This window comes from Anser brachyrhynchus (assembly GCF_964034855.1).
Source record: "Anser brachyrhynchus genome assembly, chromosome: 3".
In the NCBI taxonomy this organism is placed as follows: Eukaryota; Metazoa; Chordata; class Aves; order Anseriformes; family Anatidae; genus Anser; species Anser brachyrhynchus.
In genome coordinates this window covers 24,063,759-24,079,285 of record NC_137696.1, presented here as the reverse complement: position 1 = coordinate 24,079,285, position 15,527 = coordinate 24,063,759, and the positions used below count along the sequence as shown (strand labels likewise).

Here is a 15,527-nt window from a genome sequence, read left to right as displayed (position 1 = left end):
ACCTTCTTACCTGCAGATTTAAAGCGACAAAATAGTCAGTATTTGGCGTTGGAAAGAAAATATCATGAAAAACATGGTAATAGTGATAGCGCTGAAGACAAATTTCAACAGAAGGGCCAAAGCCCTCTCCAGCCCTGATCTACATGACTCAATCCATTGAGAGTGGTGCCTGAGAATCTTGGGCAGGGTTTGCATAACTGAATTTAGGGAGAGGCACAATAAACAAGAATACTTTGTGCCTGGTTTGGTCCAGTAGGTTTTCTAGGCTGCTATGGCTTGGGTGCTAGTATCCTCCGAGAGTATGGCAAATATATGGCAAATATATCTTCTTTGCTTGGTTTTGCAGCTTCCTTCCAGGTGATTGTCCATTTAGAACACAAGGAAGGCAGGAAATGTGAATTTTTGTGTCTTAGCAGAAAAGTCAGCTTCATATTGATGATGTGTGCAATGTCTGGTGCAAAAGTGTTGGCACATTTTCCTTGGTGCATTAGGTAAAGCTCTGGGAGCAGAGAGGGGGGAAAAAAACCTCTTGGAGCATTTGAAAGTCCCACTCAATAATTAGTTGTGAGGCAAAGATGGGCTTCTAAGAGTACTAAAAAAGTGAAAAGCGTATTTATGGATCAACAGCCTTTCTGGCTAAAAGAAGCATGGAGCTCAAGGTGCACCTGTATTTGAAATGAACACACGGGGACAAAGTCATAGGCCATACAGTCCTGGCCGTGCCATAACTAGTTGTGCTGTGTACATATTAAGGTGCTTGTAATGTTAAGCATCATTGAGGTAAATGTGCACCCTATATGCATACAGGAAGGGATGTCCCTGCCTTGGAACAAGTGCCTTTTAATGGCACTCCAGCCAGGGGCAGGCTCAGCACATCCTCCTGGCTTGGCTTGGGGCCTTCGGCAACCTGCCACAGGGAGCTTTGGATCTTGGTTGCTCCTCTTCCATGGCTGTCCCATGGCTTGTCTGGCGTTAGTCCCATCCTGCTTTCAGGCAGAAGCCTACAGGAGCAGAATAACTGCCGTGCGCCTGGGACTTCGGCAAGTCCCCTCTCTCTGTTTGCTTTCCAACTGTTGTCCTTTCTTTTCTGGGTTAGACTGCCTTTGGAGCAGCAGCTAATTCTTTTTCTGTTGTTGTACAGCACCCAATAAAGGTCGCTTTTATCTTGGCTGAGGCCTCCAGTTTTTACAGAAGGCCGAATATAGAGATTTAAACCTGAGAATAAGATAATATTCCTCTGTACCGGGAATGATAATGCATTATTGTTAGGAAATGCAAATAAAAGTTTCGTCTCAGACCTGTGATACACCCAGAGTTACTCTACTGACAGCATTTCTAATCATTTCAATAGACTGAGCTTTGCTATATTTTTATTGAAATTAATGAGTGCTTGCATACATGTATACCTATCTACCTGTACCAAACAAAACGTAATCCATGTCCAGTATACACTGTGTGTGTAGTCATGTATGTAGTGTTGACATGGATTACTGTATATTTTACTGTAGCCAGCAGCTGGATTGTAAAGGACAACCACTGGACAATTAAAATGCGTTCAGAAGGACACAGTCACAGCACAATCATCAAGATATGCTGAAATAAATTAGCATCATGCAAAGTTAGGCAATGTTTAATTCATAGACTGTGCCTATATTTAGCCATTTTATTATTTGCAATATAATCCATTCATTTATTGAAGGTTAATGCCAAGTTTTTCTCCTGGGTATTTGGTAGATGTGTGACAGGTCAGTGTAGCCCTTTTGATCTCCATCTACTAGATGGACTCAGTTTGCTATAAAAATATTATGTGTGGGTGGGTGTGCACGTGCAAGGCTGCCTGTTGTAAGCAAACTCTACAGAAACAGGGAGAATTCCCTAACCACTGTTGACACCCTATGTCATCCCATTTTTCCTGGGAAAGACTACACAGAGGAAAGAAACATAAATAGTGGCTTATGAAAGACCAGTGTCACTGTCATCATAAGCAGGATGCTGTTGATTTTTGCAAATGTATGTGTAAAGGATAATGGCTGAAGAGAAGAGGAATTGCCACTGAATTTTGAGGCACACTGAAGTGCCTCAGTGGAGGAAGGTCTCACAGGGCAACACAGAAAGAAATCTTGAAAATGATAGGAAGTGTAGGAAGAGGACTGAAGAACAGAAGACAAAGCATCAAGATGGAAGAGTTTGAGTGGAGACATTAAAAGGTAAATATCCTGAGACTGTGCCTGAGAAATGATGTTTGTTCTGGTGCTGATGTAATCAAAAATAGGTCTGGCCTAATTGAATGGAGAATATGGATAGCCTAACCAGGCTGAGCAGGGTGGATTAAACTGTTCTTCTGTAGAGAAGCTGGACTGAACTGTGTAGAAATTTAATATATTTTTGACAGGGTTTTGAAGGAATGTGATTTGGAATTAGTGACAAGGTTTTGAAGGAGGAAAACTTTTATATAGATCACACTGTCTAGGGATATGCCTGCTGCCAGTCATTTTGATAGCTAAGCACAAGACTGTCTGATTTTCAAAGGTGCTGAGCACACACACACTTCACAGGGGATTATTTTCTTCTGGTCCTTGACACTCAAAAATAAGCCCAAGGTTTCTGACCATTGAAGAACTTCGATGTTACTATAAAGGAGGAAGGAAAACTCATAAAATCATATATGTGGAGAGAAACACTAAGTCTTTTTAGACCACAAGATATTTTATTCTGAAGATAAAGCTCAATGTCGTAGAATTATCTTCATCACTACACAGCTTAAAAATGCAGGAGAGGAAAGATGTATTGGGAAAGCTGAGCAAGGTGGTGTAGGTCTGACCAAACCCATGTATTTCTACACAGTCTACCAGCATTAGGGAAGGATTCAGAAGTAGAGGCTTCACTGGCACTTAGATGGCTTGTGACTCTGGAGGAAACCTGTAATCACTTCTTTTGCATGTCTGATTTCCATGTCTCTCACCTCTGTTGGCCAAGTCTTCTATGCTGTCTAAGCTTTCCAGTACCTGTCAGGTTCCCAGATCCTAGGTTGTTCTTTGCGACCTCTCCTCAAGATACCAGAGAGCATTGTGTGGCAGGTGACGTTATCAACAGAGTTAATGAATCTCTTGGTTAATAATGATAGCAGAAAAGGGGATCTCCTGTGAAGAGTGATTGTTCTCCATGGCCATTCCCTTTTCCAGGTGATTCCCTTCTGCAAGACAAACTTTCTGCAGGAGATGGAAGTGTGAAGGACACATTGGGAGAAGGATAAGGCTTGGAAGAAGAGTATCTGCTTCTAGGTCAGGCTAGAAAATCAGGTGTGGCTTTCGGTACACAAAACTTTCTTCCAGTCTGGAGCAAGATACATAAAGGCTGGGAACAACCTCTTCAATTTGGACTTAACTATACTGGCTGATTGGGCAATCTGAGAGAAAATTGTGGATGGTACACCCTGCAGAGCAGGAGAAGTAGTCGTTTGGTTCACCTGGACAGAAAGAAACGTGAGAGGGTGGGGAGGCTGCTAGCTGCTGCCACTTGGCCTGTAAGGACTGGGCAGTACTTGTCACCAGCCAACACCTACCCAGGGAATCTGTGATGCCCAGTATCCATGGGAGTTAGGAGTGCTGCCCCTCTGCTTCTCAAAAGTGCATATTACTAAATACATATTGATAGCATTTATTTGTTCACTCCTAGGACTGCAATCAGCATGGATTTAGTTTTCGTATGATGTTTTGGCAGCCAGAGACACCCATACCTTCCCTTTCATTGCTTGCTGTTGGGTGAATTGAATTAAATTAGGTTCTTCTTTCCCATCTGTATGAGGAGGCTCCAGGTGTTGAACCTCTGGTTGGCTCCTTTGCTGTTAAGAGAGGAAAAGACATGTAGATTCCCATGGAAGCTATTGCCCTCAGATTGTATTTGGCTCTTATTTTCTTTATGAGTCAAGCAAATAATGCTGGCAAACTATTTTCTCCACCAAATGTCTGTGGCTGCATCATAACAGAGATTAATAACTACCAGGCATCACTACATCACTGTGGTGTGTAGCTTTTCATGAGTATTTCTGTACTGAAATAGTAACTTTGGTGTCAGTTTGGCATGATGCAAGCTACAATTTGAGCAGTGCTTTATGCTGCCAAATGGGTGAGTCAGCTCACTTCTAGCATCATGGCCTCATGCTGCGGAGGTCCACGTGTGATCCTCGGATGTTGGGTACCGTAGTGTCAGACTGCAGAAGGTGGCCTGTACAGACTGCAGGGGAAGTTAGTCCAACCCAGCATATACTTGTATTCCTACACAGCCAACTACGTAGATGAGGAAAATGGGTGGAAAAAAAAAAAGTAATAATTGAGCTCAAACTCACTCATAGCTGCTTATAATTGTAAATCACGGTGGCAATATTGAGCAGTACGGACTAAGGACTGTGGTGGTTTTTTATTTTATTTTTTTCTCAGAAAACAAAACAAAACAATTGAAGGCATCCAGGAAAGGGTAAAAAATACTGGTGTTCTGTCCTGAAACACCAAAATACGTCTATGACCTCTTCTAGTGGGTACTTAAGAAGTTGAGGTGGATTCTACTCTCGGCTCTGCTATGTAACCTTATGAAGTCACTTTACCTCTGTGCTTCTCTTTCCATTGCCATTTTCTGTATGTCTTTTTTATTTTTGTTGCTAGCCCTTTGGGTCCCTTACTTTGTGTTCATACAGTACCTAGGATACTGGTACTGACCCCAGGGTACGTCCCCCTGATAAGGGACTTAACACAGCTTGCAGCTTCCTGTGTCACTTAAGAGAAAAACCTGGAAACTTTCACCTTAACAAATTGCTGAAAGATAAAATAAAACACAGCTTTTCACTAAAATTCAGAGAAGCAAAATAGTCTGGGGTTCTTTTCTGCCTGTATTTTCAAATAAACTTAAATTCAGCAGTAGGTTTCCTTTACTCCTGCTGAGTTTCGTGAAGCTGGAGTGCAGTGGGTGGTATGTTTCTGCTGGTTACACTCCTAAACTCCATTAATTTTACTTTTTATTACTTTGTCTATACGTTGCAAAGCATTTTTCCTTGAGCTTGGTACTTAGACATAGACAAAGGTGCAAGTCCCACTTCCTTGGGATTTGCTTGCTGAGGAGTAGATCTATGTCCATCCACCATGAAACTGAGCCTGCCCCAGTGTATTTAAAGCAAATACATGAGGCAAGTACTTCTGTGCCACTTCCTGGAAAGTACTAATTGCTTTCTGTGGACTAATTACTTGCCCTGCTGTCATGGGTTATGTTGGTTCAAAGCAGCTTCTGGGTTTTGGTTGGCCCCAGGTACAGAACCTGAAAAAAATGGCCCTTTCAGGAAAAAAAATGCTTTTCTTAGGCCACACCTCATCATCCCACATTAAGATGTTACCTACCTCAGAGCAGGAATTCTGTAGCTGGGAAAATAGATCTCCGTCTGACAGCAAGGCAGGTAGAGGAAGAGAAGAGCAGAGCAAGGGGGAAATCACATTCCCTGTTACGGATTCCAGCACAAAGAAAAAAAAAATCAAGATAGCTGTAGGGCAGGATACACTTCTAATCAGGATTTAAATCTGAAATGAATGAATGCTAATGAATTATTACTCCTTTCCTATTAATTAACAGAATGTTTCACAGCACCCTCTAGAGAGCCCAGTCAGAACACTGTTGTGCTGTATGTACGTGGTTTGTGTAGTTCTCCACTGTCGGGATTATCTCACTGTTTTGTTTGTAGGGACAAGGGCTTTTTGCTACTTCGACATCAAAGTGCTTGGAAACAGCTGAAATGTGTTGTTACCTCACTAGAGCAGCTGGTTCTGAGGAGTGTGGTGCCCAGTCTTAACTGCCTTCTTGCTTTTTCTGCTTCATGTCAAAGTGACTTTAATGTTTAACTTGCTTGATCTAATGCTTACAAGAAACAGAGAGGTGGAAACAGTCTCATAGAAGAGGACTGAGGAGTAGAGGAAAGGAGTGATTCAGGAATGTTAGTAAGTAACAGGAGGCTACCTCGCCTCTAAAAATGCCTCGCTGCAGCAAGGATAAATACTAAGAAAAGTATTTTAATTTCTACTTGGTTTTGCATGGCTGAGAGCCTGGATATTTAACTTCATGTAGGGAAAAAAGGCTATGGCGTGTGTGCAAGTATCAACCACGATGTAGCCGAGCAGCAGTAAAGCTAGTGCATGAATTAAAGTAGAGAACATATAAAAGGAAATAAAAGGATCTGCCTAGAGATCAAATGTGGCATTTGTACAGAACCTTATTCAAAATGGATACAAATGCATCAGTTCCTCAGAATTATAGGTGAATCAAAGGAAAATTACATCCAGGAAGATAAAGCAATCGACCAGCAGCCTTACCATGTGAGAGGCAGAGATGCAACTTTGAAGCTTCCCGTGCAGCTTGCCAAAGAGCCAGATGTTGCAGGTGGAACAATGTCCTTTCTGGCTTAGCATCTGGTTCCTGTCGTTCCGATCCGTAGAAAAGGGAGATGCGGAAGGATGTGGTAAAAATCATTTTATAACTTCATTTAAGAAAGGAGTCTTTTTCTGTTGTTTTTGTAATAAAATCATTTTTGAAATGAGTGATTTTCTTTGGAGGTGGAGGTTACCACAGGCAAATGAATATGAAATCTCTACATTTCACTAGCATGGGCCATTCTGGAACCTGTTGTTTTGCTTAGAGCTTGATACAACTTATATTTTGGCCACTAAGGGGCTGTGTAACCCAGGAGGGTAATGTAACCCAGGAAAATTGGACTTCTTAACATCTGAGGCGAAGTATTAAATATTTGTCAGACCAAAGATCTGGGATTTGTTGCCACTTGGTTCCATCTTTGGCTCTGTCACTGTCACAGACATTTTTCAGCCCTAATGTACTTTAGGCTATCCTCACCTCTTAAAGGATGTAACAGTGATTAACTTTCTTATAAATGCAGATAAACTAATACCAATCCATAAAAGTTTTTAATTTATATATATTTTTATTTTGTGTATGAAAGTATTTCAAACTCTGGTCTCCCACAGTCTTGGTAATCTTCTGTCTGGTCCTTACTGGTATCTGAGGTTTCCTTGAACAAGATGTATTACCCAGATTTAATCAAAATAGAAAGTGAACAACACCAGTTGTCCTTCCTTCCTCTTCCTCCCTCTCTGTCCATAGTCTACCTCCAACAGGAAGAAAGATGCAGTTGCTATTGTACCAGGGTAATGTAAACCCAAAACATTGCCTACTTTGAAAAATTGGCTGTAATGATTTTCCTTCAATTTGCTGCTTTTATGATGAAGTTTTATTGCTATTAATTGCAGTCAGTTGTGTGCTTGTTTACTGGTTAATCTGCTGGTTAATCTGTGTTTTTCTCCTACTTGAGTACTTTTCACCACCAGTGCTGAGTTTGCAGCATGTGAGAGTGGTAATACTGCTGAAAAAACTAAGACCTGTGGATTTAGGACGTAATGTCAGGTTCACCAAGAGGACATTGCTAAGCAGATCACAAGGCAAATGACAGGAAAGATGAGTACAAATGAGTTGATCACTGTGCCAGAATTCAATTGCATGTGGCTGCTGGATCCTTGTGATAGCTTACCGTGAAGGACAGCAGGAACATTTCTTGTCCTTTCCATGATGAGCCGCACATCAGGCCAACAGCAAAGTCCCCGTCTGAGGTTGGTTTCATTATTCTAAATCCCAAAATGGTTTTTATTACCCCAAAAGTTGTAAAAAAATATTATTGCTCTGAACACCCGCCTATGACCACTGGAAAGGGGCTCATGAAACTCCATATATGCAGCCCTGTAGGCAGTGTCACATAAAATATGATATGACATGGAAACATAACAGACACTGACAGGTTATCCAAGTGCTTCCAGCAAGAAGGCAAGTATCTTAGTACCACTGGCACATCATTATAGAAATTACCAGTGAGCTATTGTCTGCTGCAGGTTTCAGAAGGTGCCTCTGGGGAGAGGAGTGGGGTTTCTACAGAAGTCAGTTTGTGGGAGAGGATCCCACTGCAACTGGGCCACCAAACAGGGATTAGCAATTAATTTAGGCATGACAGTGAGAAAGCTGGTGGCTGGGGGAATCTGTGGCAAGGCTTGCACAAAGCCTTGAAAGGATTTCCTCTTATCGTTATTTCCACATCACGATCGCCAGAATCAGACCCATGTTCTACGAGAAGCCCATGTCACTACCGCTGAATGCTCGCTCTAATTTCTGAAAGTAATTATTGCAATTTATATCTGACCTTCTGGCCTGCAGTTAAAAACAGGTGATATCCAAGGCTTCTGGCAGAGTCTGGGTGCTTTGATTATGTTAGCTCAATCAACTTCCTTGCTTCCTCCTGTATCTCCAAGGCCAGAGTTTTCTGCTTTACTTTTTCCACTAAATAAAAATGTTTCTGTCTAGATCCTTCTGCATTTGCGCCCTATGGTTATAAAAACATATTACTAGACTTGGCCTCAGGCCATGAGATGAGTCCTCCAAAAACGCCTCATCCAAATTTTGCTCCAAATTTGAGTATTTGTCTCTAATGTGCAATCCTTTTGGAGGGGGAGTGAAAGTTAGAGGCAATGGAGATAGAGTCAGACCCTATATTTGGACAGACTCCTCCATTTTAAAATCATACAGAATTGTATTTGACGCCAATATTACCCATGAATTTTAGCAGGCTGAGAAATCATATACGAATCCCTTTTATAAGAGCATTTGCTCCAATTAAACCTAAATCAACAATCTTGTTGTAGATGAGGTCTTGTGTGTGGTTTTGTGTGTGTATGTGTTTTCCTGAAAGCAGTTGGTTGGTATCATCTTGCCTGAGTTTTGAATGTGATGTGTAAAGAAGAGTAAATTAAAATTTGGTCCTTAATTCTTTCTGGGTAATATGTCGATCTGGCTTAGCAAGGCTTATATTTATCGGGGAACTTCTACAAACACAGAGACGGTGAGGTGGTGGGAAACAAGCTACGTAGTAATGTTTTATAGTGAAAAGGGCACTTATGCTTTTTGGCTAAGAAAATCATTCCAGCTTCGTGTTAAAAGACTTGCACATTTTGCTGCCTTCTGGCTCCTCGTGCTTTTCTTTTCCCACCTGCCAGACACTCCCTTGCTTCGTGCTTCTCTTACCCCTTTCCATCACCCCGCAGCCCCATCACAGCCTCCACTGTGTCAGGGCTTCTGCACGTGCCCCGTTCCCCAGCTACCTGAGTCTGCAGCCCTGGAGTGTTCCCTTCTTATGATACCAGGAGCTTATGGCAGTAAATAAAGCGGGGCTGAGCGCTAGGATGTGACTATCTATATTGTTCGACTGTCAGCAGGCTTCTGGGCACGCTTTTAGCTTACACCCACTAGCGCTCTCCCAGCAGTGCCATAGCTCCCCCGCATTAGCCAGGGACTCGTCCCGGTGGGCATTTTGAAGGCAGCCACCCCGTTTGGGGGGAAAGCAAATTTACGTAGATGGACACCGGCCATTTTGTTCCACTTGGCTTCTGAACAGAGAAGCATCCAGGGCCTGTTTTATTTAGCAGTACAGCGTGTGTGTCCGTTCCCCCTCCCTCCCTCCCCAGCCCTGCTCTGCTATTCTGAAGGCCTCATCTGCCTCTCCCCTGTGCTATTTAGTGCTGTCTTTTCACAAATATCTGTTTTAGACTGCATTATTAATACTTCTGAGTGCTCAAAAATCATAAGATTCTGCAGCACAGAGAATTATGTCATTGGCTTAAATATTGGAAGATTAAAAATAATACCTTTTTAGGCTCCTTTTATTACCTCTGAGGGATTTTTTGGCAGGAGAGGAGCGGTTTCAGGACATATTCTGGTCATGCTTCCAAGCTTTCCTCTGCATCATTGATGGAAATTACCTTTTTATTATTAAATGAGAGTAGAGATTCTCAGCAAATCATATGATCCCAGGAGCAGGGGCTTTAAGTCTGATACAGTTGGCAACAATAATTCAGAGTAGAGGAATATCAGCCTTCGCTCAAATCTTCCAGTTGTCAGAGCTAAATGGAGGGAGTCTTGGCCCTAAAGCTAACTTTGCCCAGAATTCCCAGGAAGGTACCACCCTAAACACAGGTTTAGGCTATGTTTACATGGCACAGTGCAATGCCATGTAGAGAAACTGCATTTTGTCAATTAGAGCTAGTCTGGGTATCTTTGTACACCACTGTATTTGTTCACTGTAGATATACTCATTACCTTCTTTCAGCCTCTGCCAGGGTTTTCCTTGTGCGTGATAATGAAGGGGTCCCTTTGTTCCATGGCTGCTGCTGCTGCAGAGGGTAATGGACCATGCTTGGGCAAGCCTGCCACACTGACCTCCAGTGCAACTCCCAACATACTGGAAAAATAAATGGCCAAATCCATTTAAACATCAAAGCACTGATTTGGGTGCTTAAATGTCATGCTCCCGTTTTGAAAATGTAAAACTTTTATACAGCAGTTAGGGAAAAAATATGGTTGCATTTGTGCTCTTATAAGTGGACACAGAAATATTTTTCCCATTTGGTTATCATCAGAGTGAATCCACATAACCGATTTCAAAGCTTCGAGGCACAGCTTCACACCCACATGAATAGCCCAACCATAAAACTCGATATTGAAAACAGAAAAGAATTACTGGATGACAGTCTTCTCAGATATACTTTAGAAAACAAAGGGAACTGGTCAGAGAGACCTATGAAGCTTAACACCTGATATCTGGAAAGCAACACACATGAACACCTATATAGACACAAATAGCAGGAAATCAGCAGTAAGCGGGGAATAACGCCTTTCTCTCTTCAGATAAATGCTTCCATCTGAGCTATAGCAGCTTACTGATCCATGAAGGTAGTGAAGCAGGGCGCATAATTCATGTTTCAGGCCATTAGAATGAATTGAGCCTCCACAACTTTATAGAAACATCATCTCTTTAGCTCCATTTAAGCAATGTTCTCAGCCTGAGCGAACGCAAACAAGATCTCTAGCAAACAGATTTCTTTTTTTTTTGAAAGCAGTAAATACTCTCGTGGTCTTAATTTCAGTGATTGTTTCTTAAATGATGTTTGCAGGTCTCAGAAGGATGTAAATACCATGAGATGCAGTGAGGACAACTGCAAAAAGTACATGCAACAAGCGTTGAGAAACAATGGCTGCTTCTGGGGAGTGGACCAAATCATCAGACCTACAGAAAAAGAGGACCGTGTACTCCCACCAATTGAGGTAATTTCCTCCTCTGATTTTTCTCCAGGATCAGAAGGACAGATGTATCACAAGTAGCCTAACAGGATCCCAGTTGCTGAGACTCTGATCTGGCCACCTCAATAGATGCATAAGCACTTCCTGCCACCATCATCAGTTTGGTGGATCAGAGGTCACTCCCATGGGTGGGCTAATTTAGGTGCCGTGCTTCTTTTCTTCACCCTGACACCAATATTATTCCTTACTTAGACTACAGTGTTGGTCCTCATTGTATATTTACAGACCATAACCCCAGTCCTTCCTGACTGCTGCACTATAAGCAACAGTTATTCATTTTGCCGCATTTTCACAGAGGCTGCTGACTCTTGTGAAATGATTTTCCTTGAAGCTATCCTAGGTGAGACTTTTGGTGGAAAAATAATGATATTGACACTTTTTTTCCACATTAGAGAAATTAAAATTATTAAAATTATGTGGAGTGTCCAGGTGGCACTTGTGTGCAAAGCCCTCCTGGTGTTTGTGGGCTTGTACTAGAGGGGGTGGCCAACACTGGTGCAGTGTGGGCCAGTGGTGAGAGCAGCAGAATAGGACTTTTTCTTTTTAAGGGGTTCATTCTGTTTTCTCAAGGATTCGCCCATATAGGCGAAGACGCTTATCCCCTGAGTCTCAGTTTGCAAGTGTGCAAAATGTTTGTCTCGTGGGGTGTTCTGAACATTAAACCTATTTCCACGCACTGTGAGATCTTGGGAAGGAAGATGCTGGAGAAACGCAAGGTATGAATTACACCTAAGAGCAGATCATCCAAAGTTACCTTGGAATTACCGAGCAGTGGGGGATATTAGCCACACAATTTCATTAAGAACCATGGGTGTGACTCTGGCGTGTGAAATGATGTAGTGAACGCTTGCACAGTCCTGCATGGCATGAGAAATAAATGCCTTAGCCTAAAATTGTGACTTCAGATTAAAGTGCTACATGCAGTTATTTGGTTTCAAAAGTTACTCAGAATGAAAACACATTTATTAGAGTAAGTGCAATCTATATCTGATAAATGAGAACACATCTGGTCCATATCCCTGATACAAACCCCTTAGTATTAATTATATTGATGGTTAAAGCTGAGGAGTGAGTTGAACATTATTTATAGTGATCTTTGCTAAGTAAATCATTTTTAAAATGGCTTTCTAAATGTAACGTTTCCTTTTTAAGAAGCCCTACAGAATTAAAGAGGCTTTACAATGCAACATGAAACATATTGCAGAGGGAGAGACAGAAGCTTGCTTGATTAATGCACACGATTATCAGCGATGCAAATCACTTTCACTTATTAAGTCTTGTTTAATATCCTAATGAAGGCTTCCTGAGCAGATTTGATAATTCCAGAGAAAGTGACTGTGAACTAATGCCCTTTCAACATGTTGAGAATGAGCAGTGCTATAAAGAAAACCTCATTTACTATAATTCCCACCAAATGTGGTATCCTTTTCTAGACTCCTACCTCACAGCAGGAGATAATTAACCTTTTTGGTGCCAGGAGTGATTCCCAACATGCTCCAGCTGTGAAGGCTGTCAGGTCAAGCTTTTATGAAGTTTACCTTCCGCTTTTGGTCTGAAAAACCACAATTATGCAAACACGTCAAGAAAGCCCTGAGCAACTCTAGGCTTTGCCGTGGTTCTGCCAGTGCGTGCGGATGCGCTCCTTACCTTACAGAGAGAAGGGGCCTGCCTCGGCTCCACAAAGCAGCCTGCCTCTTGCTGGGAGCGCTGTGGTACCTTACAGGAATTTAAAGTAGGTCTTTCTAGATGCTCCACAGCAGCCCAGAAGGTTCCCCCTGCTGAATTTCTGGGCGATTCAGCTCTGTCTCTTCTAAGCCTGTACCAGTCATGTTATTGTAGCTGTGGCATCCTGATGGCAGGAGAGAACACAGGTGTGCTGTGCTAGGTAATGCCTTTTTTCCATAGACCTTGCCTCACTTCTAAATTAGGGAGTGGTGGTAAGTGATGGAAAATGGCACATTTTCCCCTTTCCTCCCTTGACCCTGTCCACACAACGTATGACTTACCATTACCAGACTGTTCCAGAGCATTAGCGTGGCCACACCTATGCAGGGAGAAACGAGCCATTAAGGCACTGGCTTGGAAAGCCCATTACATCCTGCGTGAGCTGGGAGCCCCCGTGTTTGTCTCCAGAGCTATAAGCTTTGCTGTAAACCATGGCCTTTCCCAGGCGGAGCTGCAATTCAGTTCTTTGCAGTTTCAGAGATTTACAGATTCCCTCTTTAATTTAAAAGAATAAAAGCAATGTCAACGATATAAAGAAATAGCTCTGATGAGGGGGAAAAAAAAATGATTTCACCTTGTGCTTATATGGAGATTTTCCAGGAAAAACAAGACTCATAGTTAGATTTGTTTTTAAAACAACCAGTCCCCTGGGAGGGAAGCACCTGAGGGGGAGAAATTGAAAGGCAGCAAACCCTTAAGAATTTCGTGAACATTTTTATTAGATCTGTATTATGGCAAGGAACATGGATTGGACTGTGCTTTTGTAGACACATTCACGAAAATTGTTTTCTAATCCAAGTACTCATATAGAGCAGGTTTTTAATATACGTTTATAGTAAATACAGGTTGGTGGTACATATCTCCCATGCGACTGAGAACTGTCACATAAAATGAGACTGTCAGACTGGATTTGTATATTTATTTCTGTGTACAATGAATTAAGAGCAGCATTTCAGATAACTATAGGTGACATGATGGATCTCAAAGGATATTCACATTTCAGCTGGTAATACAGTCAAAACAGTAAAAATAAGGATACTTCAAGAGCTTGCTTTGTTAAAAATAAAAACACCCAAGCTGTGTCTGTGTCAAACTGAGAGGCTTTTACATACCTTCTGAAACTATGTAAAAGCAAATAATTATTGCAGTCTATCAGGGAACCTTTCACAAGGAAAGCATTTCAGTTTATAGCTATATCATATGTTTAATTTAAACACAGAAAGTACTTGTGGCTGAAAAGCCCATGTGTGTTACAAGAGTAAAAAAAAATGGGCATATGTTGTTGACTTTGGGATATCAGCTGAGGTAGACTGAACCGTTGTTGTCAAAAAACTGTTATAAATATGCTGGTTGCTGTATGTGTCGGTGACATCGAAGTCCTGTGCTCACATGAGGGGATTTTGTGGTTTGGAATTCCTCAAGGCATCAGTCAGAACAGATGTCACCCCCCAAAAAATCTAATGCCAGGTCAAAGGAGAGGACTTGCTTCCAGTCATCTTGTCATATAAAGGAAAATGGAACATTTAAGTAGAACAAAAAAACTTGAGATATTTTAGTCAGCTTTGCTTCAAAGAGTTTGAAACAGCTGCTTTTTTTTTCTTTTTTCTTTGATAAGACTGTTTCAAAATAAGAGCTGTCAACATTTTTTTTCATGAAAAAAAAATATGAAAAGATGATAACCAAGCCAATTCTTAACACTTGAAAAATGCTGCTGTAGGGAAAAAATAAATAAATAAAACCATAACACTTTATTTCCAGGTAGCCTACCTCTTGAAAACTTCCCAACAGTGCTGTTGCACATGCACTGGCAGAATCAGAATGAGCATGGCCGTAGAGATTTCACAACACAGAGATCAAAAAGTTTTAACTGAAATAACAGAGGGGAAACTAGGAGGAAAATGACCACGAGGAATGGGAAGAGTAAATACATTTGGGGTCATATCGTGCATACTGGTGTTATTCAGTTCCCATACAGTAGGCATAAGGACACGCATTGCTAATTCTCATTAGCGGCTGGCCCTGAGGCAGTGACTGTCCCTCTCTGGTATCGATATTTTCTTGTCTTTGTAACCTCTATGTTACTGTAGCATAATTGGCTTGAGTAAACCCTTAAAGATCCCTGAGTTAGTAGTAACAGTGCCTATTCATCTGCCTCCAGTTGGGGCTACAAGATGGGGCACAGGCTTTGTGATAGGTACAGGTGTATACAGCATCTCGTCTCCATCCCTTTGCCTGAGGGCAGCCTCTCTGCTGGATCTGGCCTCTTTGTGGCCTCTCAGAGCTGAACTCCGTAAAGGTAGAAGCTTGTTATTTTTAGCTGAAGTTCTCCATAATGCTTGTTCTCACAACCACATCTGAGCGGGCTGCAGTGTGCTCTGACAACTCCACCATTTTGGTCAATCTATTGATCAACTGCAGCAGCTTCTGGTGGATTTGGCCAGGTCTACTTTTGCACTGTGGCTGGTGTGCTTCAGCTAACTCAGTGTTCAACACACTTTTGTGCTGAGTGTGGACAGTCACATATGAACTGTACTAACTTTTAGTGGTTGTTTTATAAATTAACCATACATTTTGAACAC

The 15,527-nt window shown here is 41.8% G+C and overlaps 1 protein-coding gene across 2 annotated transcripts in view; it reads right to left on the bottom strand.

Annotated features, from left to right (window-relative positions):
- Positions 1 to 1,372: 1,372 nt before the first annotated feature.
- Positions 1,373 to 15,527, bottom strand: part of LOC308192250 (uncharacterized protein) — a 34,271-nt gene continuing 20,116 nt past the window's right edge. The window contains exons 3-8 of one of the 2 annotated variants that reach the window (XM_080585608.1): positions 12,665 to 12,775; positions 10,183 to 10,324; positions 7,574 to 7,667; positions 6,348 to 6,450; positions 5,385 to 5,482; positions 1,373 to 3,841 (exon numbers count right to left, since the gene is read on the bottom strand). In XM_080585608.1, the coding sequence (XP_080441734.1) occupies positions 3,695 to 3,841; positions 5,385 to 5,482; positions 6,348 to 6,450; positions 7,574 to 7,667; positions 10,183 to 10,277 (537 nt within the window). In that variant the 5' untranslated portion in view covers positions 10,278 to 10,324; positions 12,665 to 12,775 and the 3' untranslated portion in view covers positions 1,373 to 3,694. Of the gene's footprint in view, positions 3,842 to 5,384; positions 5,483 to 6,347; positions 6,451 to 7,573; positions 7,668 to 10,182; positions 10,325 to 12,664; positions 12,776 to 15,527 lie in introns of those variants that run through there. The other variant, XR_013948675.1, reaches the window with a different exon arrangement.